At 36.6% G+C, this 16,526-nt stretch overlaps 1 protein-coding gene across 1 annotated transcript in view; it reads left to right on the top strand.

Annotated features, from left to right (window-relative positions):
- The window catches only part of LOC125237439 (zinc finger protein rotund-like), a 223,679-nt gene that overhangs the window by 84,974 nt on the left and 122,179 nt on the right, over positions 1–16,526 (top strand). Inside the window, exon 4 of the mRNA XM_048144505.1 lies at positions 15,152–15,232. Coding sequence (XP_048000462.1) covers positions 15,152–15,232 — 81 coding nt within the window. The remainder of the gene's footprint in view (positions 1–15,151; positions 15,233–16,526) is intronic.

Below are 16,526 nucleotides of genomic sequence, written 5' to 3'. Positions count from 1 at the left end.
ATATGGGAAACTGGATATCTCTTGGTTCAAATAGGTTTCTTTGGTTGAAGAGATATTTTCTATCTGTGAAGAGTGGCACTGAAGCTTTAGTAGTTTCATGTGCTCTGCCTACCCCTTTATGGGATACAGGCGTCATTGTATGTATGTATGTATGTATGTATGTGTTTTTTTGTTTTCCGTGAAATTCGACACGTAGCTAGGTTCACTATCAGGAACCGCTCTGTATATAACTTTTAGTTAAATTACATTCAAGTCAGTGTCAAGTGATTGACGGCACATGTCAAAACAAATAACATTAGGAATTGGTAAAGGCACACACGTGTTCAGTAATTATCTTTATTTTTTTAATAACTCGATAGAGTATAGTCATAGACTCTTAGACGGAGAGCTGGCAGGATTTTGGAGTAGGTCCTTGAGGCAACCTGGAAAGGTGCTCAGATGCTTCTCTGATCATAGCCAACATCAGGTCTGCAAGTCTGGCAGCTGGGGAGCGGGGCTTTATCGAGCTATGAATTTTTAAAGATTTAATTTTTTGAGGCCCAAAAAAGGTGTTTGAAGCAACCTGGAATTATTAAAAAGTGAAAATAGAGTTCCTCAGAAGTCGCATAGTATTTATGCCAGATCATTTGGCCGGGTCCTTCACCGTGCCAGAACGGTACAAAGTGGTAAAAAAAAAAATCCAAAAAAGGTTCTTGAGGCAGTCTGTCATTTTTACCAGTGAAAGATGAGGGTCTAAATAGCCATGGAAAAATAATGCCATGACATGAGGTGGGGTCCGTACCCTGCCATTCGATCTTGAAAGTCATTTTTTTAGTTTTTCGTAAATAACTCGTAAACGGTGGCCCACAGCAAAAAAATATGTTAAACAGAAAATATCTACATAAAATTTCCTACAAGAAAGGTTATGTACGTTTTTTCGATAGGATCAATATATAAACGGATAATTTAGTAAGAAAGTTTTTTTTAATCGATTACATGCTCCGTTTTTCGTCAATACCTCGTAAACGGTGGCCCACAGCAAAAAATTATGTTAAACAGAAAATATTTATATAAAATTTCCTATAAGAAAGGTTATATAACTTTTTTCGATAGGATCAATTTTTTTGTTGGAAAGTATTTTTAAATAAATATTTGAGCCGTTTTTTGTTGATAACTCAAAAACGGTGGCTCACAGGCAAAAATAATGTTAGACAGAATTAATCTACATAATATTTTCTACAAGAAAGGTTCTATAAGATTTTTCACTAGGATCAATATTTTAGTTGGAAAGTATTTTTGAATAGATTTCATGGGCCGTTTTTTGTTAATAACTCGAAATCGGTGGCTTACAGCCAAAACTAATGTCTCACAGAATTAATCTTCATAATATTTCCTACAAGAAAGATTCTATAATATTTTTCGCTAGGATCAATATTTTAGTTGGAAAGTATTTTTCCAACTTCCCGGACCGCCGGCGAGTCGACCAGGGACGCTCCGGGCCTTAGGCCCTACGCGGAGCTCGGCCTTCGGCCTTCGCTCGGCTCCGAAGCTCCACCGTCGGGCCTTCGGCCCGCCGGTTACGCTTGTTTAAGACACTTTTGTAAGGAAATTGTATGGGAGCACTTTATGCCCGCAGTGAAATTACTTGGATTTGGCCCGGGTGGGAGCCTAAAGGTGAGCTCCGTTCCTGCGGCCCTCCGCGGGGTCGGCCTTCGGCCTCCCACCCTGAAGCTCGCCCTTCGGGCTCGCGAAAATACTAGAAAAATTTATTTTGCCATAACGGCGGCCATCTTGGATTTTCGATAAAAAATTTTTGACATTTGTATTCTAGGGGCCCATACCTCTCCGCATGCAAAATTTCAGCGCGCTCGGACCAACTTGAAAAAAAAAGTCGGCCATTTTGAATTTTTTTGATGCAACTTTTTTCTACTCGGGCTCCTGTATGACATTTGATCGAGCACCCCCCGGCTATCTCTTACGGTTTAAAAGTTGCCATACAAAAAAAATGGATTTTTTTTTCACATTTGTAGCATTTTTCAAAAAAATTTTATATCATTTTATTCTAGACCCTAGAGAGATTCTATGACCAAAATCTGAGCACTCTAGGATAAACTTGAAAAGTCGACAAAAAAAAGTCGGCCATTTTGAAAAAAAAAATGGCGGCTTCAAAAACTACCCAGGGTCTTCTATGACATTTGGTCGAGCACCCCCCCAATATCTCCCCCGTTTAGCCAGGCCGTCCAACATTTTTTGACCCAAGAGTCGCAAACCAAATTCCATATTTTTCCCACACGTCTCCCCGCTCCCTCTATACAAAGACACTTCGACCGTCGAAATCGGTTTAGCCGTTCTCCAGATATAGGGAGAGGTTAGAAAGCAGTGGGGTTGCAGCTATATATAAGACCGTATGCCTGTTTGCCACCCACGGGATCAAGATTTGTTAAGTCGCAGTATACAGCATTTCTCGGAACTATCTAGCTACTTACGAAAGCAAGGAGCGCCGGACGATCGAACGCAAGTCCGTTGTCTACGAGCGCTCGGCGCAGACTGAGCGGGCCCGTATCAACAGTGTATTTTATTCGAATTTTAGGTGCTTTAAAAAAATGTCTGTCGACAGAAAGGTATGTCCTATATGTATAATTTTTTTCTTATATGTCAACAAGAAGTTCTAGTTTAGGATAATATTATTTAAGAGTTACAATAAATGCAGGAATCGCAGGAAAAATACATAATGTAAACCTCTTTTTATCGAAAAAATGGGGAAGATACGGAAGGTTATTTATCCACCATTTCAAATAAATCTTAAAATGTCAAACTATGATTACCTCGTACAGCACGGGGAGCATGGTCGCGCGATAGACGATAAAATAGCAGGCCGTCCATCGCACTATTTGTAAGTGCGATATCCGGACGGCCTGATATTTTTTCGTCTATCGCGCGACCATGCTTCCCGTGCTGGATATAACAAATAGGATTGTGATTTGTGATCATTTATTACCCCAAATAACATATTTAACAGCACAATCACGATTCTAAACGAGTGATCCCACTACGAAATTTGAAAACGTCTACCGAAAAAACTGATTTGTTTTAAGTATAAAAAAACATATTTTAAAATATTATATTATGATTAACTAGCTTAAGATATGTTCTTTTAGAAACATTATCAGTTTTTTAATAATCACTTAAGTATAGTTTCATTATAGTTTTGAATGAAAAATGTTACATTTTGCAAAAAACGCTCTTCTTTAGGAATAAGGCCTCTTAACCTTGGTTGATTCCGTTTCGCGCTACTTAGATAGAGGGATGCAGGTGGACGTGCTGTACTTTGATTTAAAAAAAAGCCTTTGATCGCGAAGATAACGACGTACTCTTAAGCAAATTATGCAGCATTGGTTTCTCGCCTAAACTGCTTTGCCTTTTTGCTAATTATCTACGTGATAGACGGCAATATGTGCAGCACAGATGCTTTGTGTCGAGTGCCTACCCCACCCGTTCCGGGGTCAGTCAGGGCTCTATTCTGGGTCCTCTGCTCTTTGGTGTTATGGTCAATGATCTTGCCTTGGTGCCTAAGCATGCGCAATGCCTACTCTATGCTGACGACTTGAAACTAATTTACAGGGTCCAGGAAGATTCTGACTTACAATCTTTACAAAGTGATATTGATCGGGTTTATGAATTGAGTCTTGTAAACAAACTTCAGTTCAATGTTGACAACTGTGCGGTTATGTTTTAGATTCCCACCTTAACTTTCATGAGCACATGACAATGCTTGCTGCTGACTGTTACCGCAGGCTTGGGTTTGTTGTCCGCAACGCCAAAGAATTTGACAATCCCAGGGACATAAAGCTTCTTTATACTACCCTGGCCCCGTAGCCGAATGGCATTTCTCCGACGCCAAACGAAAGCGATACGCCGCTGGCTCTGTCGCGCCAATACGCAAGCGCGATAGAGATAGATATCTACTAGCGCTTCGTTTCGTGAGCGTTTCGTGAGCGATTGTGCCATTCGGCTAGCCACCCTGGTGAGAAGTAAGCTTGAGACAGCCTCAGCCGTTTGGAATCCCCATGAAGCGCCCTACATCCTGCTGCTCGAAAAGGTCCAAAAAACATTTTTGCGTTTCTTTTATAAAAAAATGTACGGGTATTATCGATTCTTGTACCCAACAAAATTCCTTTTGGGGACGTTGGGTTTCTTCTCGTTAGAAGTTAGGCGTAATGTCGTGCTGATGTCTGTTGCATGTGGTATTTTGAAGGGGGAGTCAGATTGCCCGGTTTTAGTATCCCAGCTGGTCCGTCTATTTGTTCTCTCTGTGACGAAATATGCTTTTCGTGAATGTAGGCACCCCTACTGGCGGTGCCGGCCGCTCGAACCGTGTTTTGCCGCAAGTAACCGCTAGTTCGTGCACTGCAAATAGTGAATGAGTTTTTAGACGTGGCACCTAATGTTGATATTCTTGCGAGCAGATGGGCGTTTATACGCGTTTATATCGCATTATACTCTAATTTGCTTCTGACATACGCATTATACAATAGTAGGGCAATTTTCACGTCACTGAATTGTGCGGCTGTTCTCATGATAAAATCTAACGTCTTGTTAGCCTTCTTGCAAATGCTTATGATGTGATCGTGCATGTTGAGCTTAGTATCCAACCCAATACCAAGATCTTGGATGGCGGAAACGTGCTCCAGCGGAACGCCAGAAAGATGGTAGCTCGCTGTGATCGGGTTTTTTGACCTAGTAAATGTGATGGCTTTACATTTCTTAGCGTTAAGCTCCAGCTTGTTATTAGCGCTCCACCGTGACACTGTATCCACCATCTGCTGGAGAAAGTCGCAGTCCAAGGAACTATCTATTGGCAACATTAACTTGAGATCGTCAGCAAAGAGGAGAAAATGCGCCCCAACAATACTACTGCAAAGGTCGTTTACCATAATAAGAAACTGTGTCGGACCCAAGTTGCTCCCCTGGCTAACTCCCGAACGCGTATAATATTCTCTAGACCGGAAGTTCGACATTTGCACGTATTGGCTACGATCTTTCAAGTAATTAGCAAAAAACGACAAGAGCTTTGGGGTGAAACCGAGTGCTGCAAAGGGCCTGGCCGGACTGCCATGGTAAAATCGCCCCTGGCTAAATATGAAATATTGATATGCAGGATTATTCGTATTATTACTACATGTACTACTACTGAATATTATGCCTCAAACTATTTCCGTTTATGAAAAAAATTAAAAAAAAAGAAATTTGGTTTTTTATTTTTTCTTTAAAACCGCGTATCCGATTGACTTGTTCTTTGGATATTTTATAGATATATTAGGGATACATCAATTAAAAAAAATGAACTTCCTGACTTTTTGTTAAGCACATTTTTTTTTTAAATTTATGTTTTAAATAATTTTTTTTACCCCATACGAGTTAGCGACACCTACTATATTTTCATATAATAATCGCGATTTTATGCTCTATTACATATATTTTTATCAAAAATATTAGTTTGGATCAACAATGTCAAAATAAGTTATTTATGTATTATTACCCTTTAGTACTTAGTACGTTGCTCCTGGAAAGTGATGTATGAAAATTTTGGCATAATTAATGGAATATTTTTTTTAAATTGGGATATGTACATTATAGGCCGAAGTTATTTTTCATCAACCCTCCCTACCCCTCCCCCCTCTGCGTCACCCCTTTACCCTCCCTTAAAGAGCCCAAAATGCGGTTTTTCTAAATTATTGACAAAACCGTTGAAGATACAGAAAAAACGTGTAGCAACGAAATAATCCTTAATAAATTTACTACAAATCTCTCATTAACACTTTAGTGCTAGCTCTTATAATTTTCGCGTGATCCGTCACGAAAGTTGGTCCTTGCTGCAATTTTCTTTAAAGAATATTAAAGTGTTCTCCCAAAATGCTTACGAAATCGTCGAAATTTGTTTGATACGACTAAAATATTGTAAACTCATGACTATAATTAAATTAAGGGGATAAATCACTACCATGGATGGGACTTGAACTCACGGCTTCTGAATAGAAACTCGAGGGCTCTACCAACTGAGCCACCAAAAGCTCATCTCTAGTTAGCGAATCTTTCAGCTTTCTACTATATGAATCAATGGTACCTCTAGCGTTATTTATCTATCATATCTATCAATCTAGAGGCCGTGAGTTCAAGTCCCGCCCATGGTAGTGATTTTTTCCCCTGAAATTAATTCTTGAGTTTATAATATTTTAGTACTATCAAACCGATGATTTCGTAAACATTTAAGGAGAAAACTTTTCATTCATTAAAGAAAATTGAAGAAAGGAGCAACTTTCGTGACGGATTGCGCGAAAACTATAAGTGCTAGCACTAAAGTGTTTATGAGAGATTTGTAGTAAATTTATTAAGGATTACTTCGTTCCTACACGCTTTTTCTGTATCTTAATCGGTTTTGTCAGAAATCGAGAAAAATCGCATTTTCGGCTCTTTAAGGGGGGGTAGATGGGTGACGCAGAGGGGGGAGGGGTGGGGAGGGTTGATGAAAAATAACTTCGGCCTATAATGTACATATCCCAATTTAAAAAAAATCTTCCATTAATTATGCCAAAATTTTCATACATCACTTTCCAGGAGCAACGTACTAAGTACTAAAGGGTAATAATACATAAATAACTTATTTTGACATTGTTGATCCAAACTAATATTTTTGATAAAAATATATGTAATAGAGTATAAAATCGCGATTATTATATGAGAATATAGTAGGTGTCGCTAACTCGTATGTGGTAAAAAAAAAAATTTTTAAACATAAATTTAAAAAAAAATGTACTTAACAAAAAGTCAGGAAGTTCATTTTTTTTTAATTGATGTATCCCTAATATATCTATAAAATATCCAAAGAACAAGTTAATCGGATACGCGGTTTTAAAGAAAAAAATAAAAAACAAAATTTCTTTTTTTTAATTTTTTTCATAAACGGAAATAGTTTGAGGCATAATATTCAGTAGTAGTACATGTAGTAACAATACGAATAATCCTGCATATCAATATTTCATATTTAGCCAGGGGCGATTTTACCATGGCAGTCCGGCCAGGCCCTTTCTGCAGTAGTACGTCATTGTCGACCAAGTCGAATGCCTTTTTGAAATCGAAGTATATCGCATCTACTTGGTGGTGCGAGTCCATCTTTTCCAACATGTAATCAAAAAAACAGATATGGTTCGTGGCAGTAGACCGGGCTATACGAGCGTCATGTTTTGATTTTGCTGTTTATTTAATATTTAATTTTGTGTTACTTGTTGTAATGTTTATTTAAAATTCACGGTGCTTTAGTTTTGTATACTGTCATACTGTGTAATTTTCTTTGTGTAAATAAATAAATCTATTTAAATATTATTGATCCTAGCGAAAAAACGTACAAAACTTTTATTGTAGCAAATTTTATGTTTGTTATTCCAGTTGAAGATTGATTTAGCTGTGGACCACCGTTTTCGAGTTATTTGCAAAAAACGGCTCGTGTAATCTATTTAAAATACTGTCCTACTAAAATATTGATCCTAACGAAAAATCTTACATAACGTTTCTTGTAGCAAATATTATATAGATTATTTCTGTTTAATATTATTTCTGGTAATGGGGCACCGTTTTTGATGTTATTAACAAAAAGCGGCCCATGTAATCTATTTCAAAATATGTACTTTCCAACTAAAATATTGATCCTAGCGAAAAAACGTATAGAACCTTTCTTAAAGGAAATTTTATGTAGATTTTATTCTCGTGGACATTTTATTTAGCTGTGGGCCACCGTTTACGAGGTATTTACAAAAAACGGCTAACGAAATCTATTTAAAAATATTTTCCAACTAAAATATTGATCCTAGCGAAAAATCTTATAGAACCTTTCTTGTAGGAAATATTATGACGATTAATTCTGTATATCGTTATTTTTTGCTGTGAGCCACCGTTTTTGAGTTATCAACAAAAAGCGGCCCATTTTAAAATACTTTCCAACTAAAATATTGATTCTAGCGAAAAAACGTATACTTAGAACCTTTCTTGTAGGAAATCTTATGTAGATTTTTTTCTCGTGAACATTTTATTTAGCTGTAGGCCACCTTTTACGAGGTATTTACAAAAAACGGCCCATGAAATCTATTTAAAAATACTTCCCAACTAAAATATTGATCCTAGCGAAAAATATTATAGAACCTTTCTTGTAGGAAATATTATGAAGATTAATTCTGTGTAACATTAGTTTTGGCTGTGAGCCACCGATTTCGAGTTATTAACAAAAAACGGCCTATGAAATTTATTTAAAAATAATTTCCAACTAAAATATTGATTATAGCGAAAAATGTTATAGAACCCTTCTTGTATGAAATATTATGTAGATTAATTTTGTGTAACATTAGTTTTGGCTGTGAGCCACCGATTTCGAGTTATTAACAAAAAACGGCCCATGTAATCTATTTAAAAATACTTTCTAACTAAAATATTGATTCTAGCGAAAAATGTTATAGAACGTTTCTTGTAGGAAATATTATGTAGATTAATTCTGTATAACATTATTTTTGGCTGTGGGCCACCGATTTCGAGTTATTAACAAAAAACTGCCCATGAAATGTATTTAAAAATACTTTTCAACTAAAATATTGATTCTAGCGAAAAAACGTATAGAAACTTTCTTGTAGGAAATATTATGTAGATTAATTCTGTCTAACATTATTTTTGGCTGTGAGCCACCGTGTTTGAGTTATCAACAAAAAACGGCCCAAATATCTATTTAAAAATACTTTCCAACTAAAAAATTGATCCTAGCGAAAAAAGTTATATAACCTTTCTTATAGGAAATTTTATGTAGATATTTTCTGTTTAACATAATTTTTTGCTGTGGGCCACCGTTTACGAGGTATTGACGAAAAACGGAGCATGTAATCGATTAAAAAAAACTTTCTTACTAAATTATCCATTTATATATTGATCCTATCGAAAAAACGTACATAACCTTTCTTGTAGGAAATTTTATGTAGATATTTTCTGTTTAACATATTTTTTTGCTGTGGGCCACCGTTTACGAGTTATTTACGAAAAACTAAAAAATTGACTTTCAAGATCGAATGGCAGGGTACGGACCCCACCTCATGTCATGGCATTATTTTTCCATGGCTATTTAGACCCTCATCTTTCACTGGTAAAAATGACAGACTGCCTCAAGAACCTTTTTTGGAATTTTTTTTTTTACCACTTTGTACCGTTCTGGCACGGTGAAGGACCCAGCCAAATGATCTGGCATAAATACTATGCGACTTCTGAGGAACTCTATTTTCACTTTTTAATAATTCCAGGTTGCCTCAAACACCTTTTTTGGGCCTCAAAAAATTAAATCTTTAAAAATTCATAGCTCGATAAAGCCCCGCTCCCCAGCTGCCAGACTTGCAGACCTGATGTTGGCTATGATCAGAGAAGCATCTGAGCACCTTTCCAGGTTGCCTCAAGGACCTACTCCAAAATCCTGCCAGCTCTTGGACCATCTATAATATAGAGCATAGTTATGTGGAACCGAGACGAAGGAAACAGAAATATGTTGCGGGCTGGAATAAGCATATGTCTGACGCGCATAGGATGGCCAGAGTATATTATTTAAACTGGATGAAATGAAATAATAACCGTAAGAGTTAAGCCGCTAGTTTCTTAGAGAAAATAATTGTATTTGATCTAAAGAACCTTCCCTTAAAGTTAACGGGATTCAATAAAAACAGGGTGTTAATTATTAAACTTCTTAAATTTTACAATTTCAGTTAAGTAATGTTTGTCTTCAAGATTTTCAAATGTGTCCTAAAAAATGCCCCCAATGAGGCATCAGTCAACGCCAGTGGCGCCGCGCCCCCGGCTTAGCGTCATTATACGGAATTACTCCGTTCTGTAATGTGGTCACATCTGAATCTACAAAGCTTTTGAGTTTCAACTTTTGACAATTTTTTTGACAGAATAAGGAAAAAATGGGCTGTGTAATATGTAGTTATACGCGATTAAGTCCCGATTTAAAAATAATTATGTGTAATAATCGTGAAAGTTTAAATCAGTTTTCTGTAGTATGTGTTATTAAAGAAACATTATTTTATATTTTTTGAGGTCAGTTCCGAAATAAGGGTTAAATGAAAAGGACTCGAGTCTCAAAAGTCTGGTATTTTTTGCAAGCTCTGATTTTTTATTTAACTGGAATGTTAAAATAAACAACTTAAAGGTATAGATGTTTACGAATTGTATATTTTATGAGTTCGACTGAAAACAATTCGTTTTTGGTGTGTTTTGTCACGACTGACTGCCTAACTGAGGTTTTATGCAAGCTATGAATTTTTATTTAACTAAAAAATTATGCCAGTCTTAAAATAGACATCTCCCTTTGAGTTCTTTGTGTCTCGGTCTTAAATATGTAAGTAGATATAATTGAATGTTTGTGTGTATCCTACATTTTTTCTTCATTACAAATCATAACGAAAGAGTTTAAATTAAGGTGTACTCGGGTAATTCCGAACTTCAAAAACCGTCGGTAAATTCCGAAATTCCCTTATTACTATGGAATCACGGGTGATTATCATTTGAATTTTGGAATTATCCGATTAACGGCATTACCCGAATGCACCTTCCACCTTCAAAATATCAACCTGAAAAATGCTATAAACTTCCTGCCAGAGTAGCAGGTTTTATTACTACCTTCATATTTATAAGCAACAAACTCTCTTGACAAGGTTTAAACTGTAATAAGAACTCTTAGTCCTACCTACAATCACCGGCATAAGTAAGTGATGATTTCTGTACCTTGTCGCTTTTAATCGGTTTGACAATTTCGTATGACATTTCAAACGACTGTAAAGTGACAAGGTACATAAATCATCGCTTATTTATGCCGGCGACTGTACTATCGACTGCAAAAGTGCATAGCGAATTTATCAATGAATTCATTCCATTGACGACCGGTCTGGCGCAGTCGGTAGTGACCCTGCCTGCTACGCCGCGGTCCCGGGTTCGAATCCCGGTAAGGGCATTTGTGTGATAAGCACAGATATTTGTTCCTGAGTCATGGATGTTTTTTATGTATATAAGTATTTGTGTATTATATATATCGTTGTCTGGGTACCCTCAACACAAGCCTTCTTGAGCTTACCGTGGGGCTCAGTCAATCTGTGTAAGAATGTTCTATAATATTTATTTATTTATTTATTCATAATTTCTCCATGCAATTTTGCAGCTCACTGTACATGTATATCGTCACTACTTTTAAAAAATCTCGTATCTCACGCTGTTCCTCAAAGTTAAAACGCAGTAAGTCTATATGCATTCCATACATACTTACTACAATTTTCTTTTCATTGACAGAAAAAGATACAAGTTTTTTTAAAAGTAGTGACGATATAAACTTTGGCTGTTCACCTGTGTGACCGACGCGACCTGCCGCAGTCGGTAGTGACCCTGCATGCTAAGCCGATGGTCCTGGGTTCGAATCCCATTTGTATCCGCGCTGTTTTCGTTAATTGTGGAGTTTATAAGGATATGTATACTTACATGCATTTCTGATGCCTGCTTTTTTATTTAAACTTTATACATAAAACTTTATACAATGGGAAGCTCTGATGGATGGAGAGCATGCGACTTTCGATCCGGAGGTCGCGGGTTCGAACCCGGCTCGTACCAGTGAGTTTTTCTGAACTTATGTGCAAAATGTCATTTGATATGCCAGTCGCTTTTCGATAAAGGAAAACATCGTGAGGAAACCGGACTAATTCCAATAAGGCCTAGTTACGCTTCGGGGAAGGTCAGATGGCATTCGCTTTCGTAAAACTAGTGCCTACGCCAAATCTTGGGATTAGTTGTCAAAGCGGACCCCAGGCTCCCATGAGTCGTGGCAAATGCCGGGATAACGCAAGGTGGATGATGATGACATAAAAAGTACAAATAGCGGACTTAATACCAGACAGATGGCATTCTCTATCAGCCAACCAAGGCTCAACTTGTGCAAAGCTACCTTAGTCTAAGTGTAGATATTTCTGCACCTTTGTCCTTATACTATAGCGGACATTAACAAGCAGTTCTAACAATTTTAAAACGCATAAAACCCAGTTATTGATTATCTATACAATGTTATTTCAGACCCGACAGCATAATATTTTACTACCCGAGACGTACGCGTGCGTGTGTGTGTGCCGCCCGTGTGTGCACACACACATACGAGGGTAAGAAAAATACTCGTGTCTTGGGTTTTTCTTGGGAATACGGGAGGCGTGGAGACGGTGTTAGATATTTTTAGTTGTTTTTTTTTTTGTTTTGGCGGCGAACAAGTATCCGGCTTAGTAGTAAGGTTACCGTAGCATATGGACGGTTGTTAGATGTTACTATGTAATGCGATTACAATCATTTAATTACCTGTCGTCGATATAAAAAGTCAATCATCATGTTGCGTTAGGTGAATTTCATTATTTATTTTTGTTTTAGTATGATACGAATATGGCACATAAAATAAAAACAGTGCCATTGTCATTGTCATTGTCATTGTACCAAAACAAGTAATTTTCCCAGGAAAAGTGAATTGTGAAAATAAACCTTTTTAAAAAATCATTTTGCTTCCCTCATTCTTTGTAATCCAAACTCTATCGATATCATAGTTTGATATGTAGTTGTAGATTAAGCATTAATTAACACATAGCTGGGGCCCATTTCTCAAAACTGAAAGTTACAAGTTACAAGCGGAAGTCTCTTCCCAACATGTCATATAAGACAGTGACTACCACTTGTAAATTGTAACTTGTAGCGTCGAAAACTGGGCCCCTGGTCTTACAGCTTGGTTAGAAGACAGTTACGTGTTGAAAGTTTACTGCCTTAGTTATTTTATGTGTACCTGTTTCTTTGGGCCTGTTCATTCTTAATGTAACTCATCATCCTCATCCTCCTTGCGTTATCCCGCTTTAACAACTTATCCCAAGATTTGGCGTAGGCATTAGTTTTTTTATGAAAGCGACGTTACATCCTTAGAATAGAATAGAATAGAATAGAAACACTTTATTGACAAACTGTGTACAAAAGATAGCAGGTATGTATGATGTATATAGTATAGTCCCAACAGTTACCCGGCATGGGCGTGCAATGTATAACTTATATCTACTTATTATCTATATTACTCGTAACTTTTAAATATTAACTATCATAAATAACTACATATTTAAGCGTATTAGTTACTTCACTTTTTGCTTTAGATGGTTTAACATAAATTAGACCTGATTAAAACCTTTTACATTTATTGTAGGTCCTTAAAAGCGCATTAGTAGATTAGGAACAATTTCAAATTATATTTTCTTCTCATGAACCCTTATCCATTATTTTTTCTGTTAAGTTTACCGAAAAAAAAATATAATAAAGTCATAAAAGCCGTCTCCATTCCTTCCCTATCCTACCTTTACACGTATCCCCATACATGCACACTCGTCTGCGTCACACACATTCCTTCTCCCACGCACACATAACGTTAGAGCGAGACGGAAGATCAGTTTCGGACTAACATTTTATATGTTAGCCGGGTCATGGATATAAACATCGCTTTTCCTACATATATAAACGTATATGTCTTTTACGGTGGAAAAATCTCCAATAATAAAGAATTATTGCTATTGTAGAAGGTTTTAGTACATTATTGTGTTGTTGTTTCAATTATAAAGTTCTTTGTTGGGCGAATAATGTGGCGGTAATATTTGAGCGGATGGAGTGTTCATAATTATGTAAACAACACTAGGTAGGAAATAAGAACTTACTAGCTTTTGCCCGCGGCTTCTCTTTCGTTAGAAAGAGACAATAACCTAACCACAAACTTAAAATTTTGAAAAAACCCCCGACCGCGACATAATAGTGGATAGCATGAAACATGTCTAAAAATACTCCCGACTAACTCAGCTTTCGAACAAAAAAACTAAATCGAAATTGGTTCATCCGTTCGGGAGCTACGATGCCACAGACAGACACACACACAGACAGACAGACAAACAGACAGACAGACAGACAGACAGACAGACACGTCAAACTTATAACATCCCGTCGTTTTTGCGTCGGGGGTTAAAAAGTAGCCTATGTCACTCTCCGTCCCAAACGTATCTACTAAGCGTGTCAAATGAACTCAGTGAAATCCACTGAGTTGTCCGTCTTTACTCGCAGCTTGCAGCTTTCGGGCGTCAATTTTTGTAAGTTGAAGTCAACCAAAACATAAAAAATGCCTCGTTACGTGATATTCAATTGCAACAACACAAAAATTATGAACAATCAAGAGCCTGAGACATATTTAAAATTACAGGCAAGAATCAACTTCAGTACAAAATTTGACACGCTCGGCCCCTATACAAATATATGAATTTGTTTCTTCTATCTAAATTAAGTTCTGTGCTCCGTCCCTTCAACTATCTCCACTTAAAAAATAACGTCAATTCGTCGCTCCGTTTTGCCGTGAAAGACGGACAAACAAACAGACACACACATTTTCCCATTTATAATATTAATAGTATGGAATTAACTGGAAATAATCTTATGTTCCTCGTAAAGCTTATAGCGGGTATGAGCCATATACGGGCGATAAATTTAAACCAGATATGGAATTCATTAGTGTTATTATTAATAAATTAAGAGGTAATTTTGAGTTACTTAGTACTCGTAATTTTCACCTCTTACTTTCCTATTTCATTTTTCTCAGCGGCAATATACTGTAAACATGGTTTCTATGACAGTCTATGACAACTGTCAACGAGCTATTAACGCGGGTGTGTTTGCATTACATTGCGAACCGAATGATTTGACATGGAAAGAAACTAACATGTTGCGATAGAATCTTGCGCAAAAATTATTTGCCATAAAATATTCCGTTTTAACCCCCGACGCAAAAACGACGGGGTGTTATAAGTTTGACGCCTGTCTGTCTGTCTGTGTGTGTGTCTGTCTGTGGCATCGTAGCTCCCGAACGGATGAACCGATTTAGATTTAGTTTGTTTTCGTCTGAAAGCTGAGTTTGTCGGAAGTGTTCTTAGCCATGTTTCATGAAAATCAGTGTACTATGTCGCGGTCGGGGCTTTTTCAAAATTTTAATTTTGTGGTTAGGTTTTTAGTTTATAAATGAGTACATAGTTTTAATATACATAACGGTATATTTGTCCAACAGCACTGCCAACAGAAGGATGGGCTGGAGTACGCCGCGTGGTCCCGGCCACGAGGCGTCATGGCCATCAAACAAGGCTACGAGGTATGCGAGCCATGGCCTCAAATAGTCTGTGTAGTAGTGACTCTAACGTAGTCAAAAATAGTAGTAGTAGTGGTATTTTATTCGTTTAGAAGTAAATTATACCTTCTTATAGATGTAGAAAAATCTTCTCTTTTTATTTTATTTGTTGTAGATTGGCTTGAAAAAAAAATTTTTTTTTGGCTATTTGTACCTAGCAATTTTTATTAAATTATAGTTACAAAAAATATCATTAATGTCTAGTGTAGTGTAACAATTTATTTTATTGTAAGTATAGTGTGTGTGTCTTTTGTCAATTGTATTTGGCAGTTTTTTTACTCTCAAGTAAGTAGATTGTTTTTGATAGTATGTATGCAGGAATGAAATTTCATAGTTTTTACGCGGTATTATTAAAAATTATTTATTCAGCTTACATTTCCTTACATCTATTTTGGAAGTGACAAGTGGTCCTAAAAAAATAAAACGCTAATATCAACGAATAAAATATCAAGCTAGTTATTCTACTATTGCATAATTTGTATATCAATTACAATTGCAGTTAATATTTAAGTATCTGTATGGATATTTAAAGTCACATACAGTGACCTGAGTAGTTTCATTGCTTTCTGCCAACAACAACAATTATGGAATACTTACGTGGTGTTTATATCTCCAGTGACACTTTGCTGGGACATCAGTCTTTTTGATGCAGTATAATGGCGGAAACGTTGAATAGTAAAATGAAATATAAAATCGCGTTGACAACTAAAAAACGGTTAATAGCGAAGATATCTGTATGGAGTGGCACTGTGACCTGAACGTTTCATTAAAAATAGTGGAATACAGACGTGATTCTGTGTATGCACCTAAGTATTATATGTATCTGCACTATATTAATATAGCACTCACGTCACACTAAGTTTTGACGCGTCTTTGCACCCCGACAGAGCGCGTCATTTGACAACGTCCGTTGCAGCCATAAGTGACGCCCTAGGGGTGTTGCGCTGTGTTTTGGCATAAGTTTTAAAACGGATAGTGACATTTACAGGTGCAAAAGACTAATCCCCTTATTAATAAAAATAGTTACTGAACTGATTAGTTAAGTGATTTGTCCCATATTTGTCCCTTTTTCACAAATACATAATTATGTCAATGTGACAGGAAGGGAACAACGTAACTTTTTTATGAATAAAGGGTTACCTAAGTATTTAGGTAATATTAACTTTGAACATCAAGAGATCTGATTTTAACATAATCCATTTATTTACCTTCATACAAGAACAAATTTTTGTAATGTTTGAATGTTTTGTTTGATTGA

Source organism: Leguminivora glycinivorella, chromosome 21 (genome assembly GCF_023078275.1).
Source record: "Leguminivora glycinivorella isolate SPB_JAAS2020 chromosome 21, LegGlyc_1.1, whole genome shotgun sequence".
NCBI lineage: Eukaryota > Metazoa > Arthropoda > Insecta > Lepidoptera > Tortricidae > Leguminivora > Leguminivora glycinivorella.
Note: the sequence above shows the minus strand (reverse complement) of the source record. Positions and strands in the feature narration are given on the sequence as shown.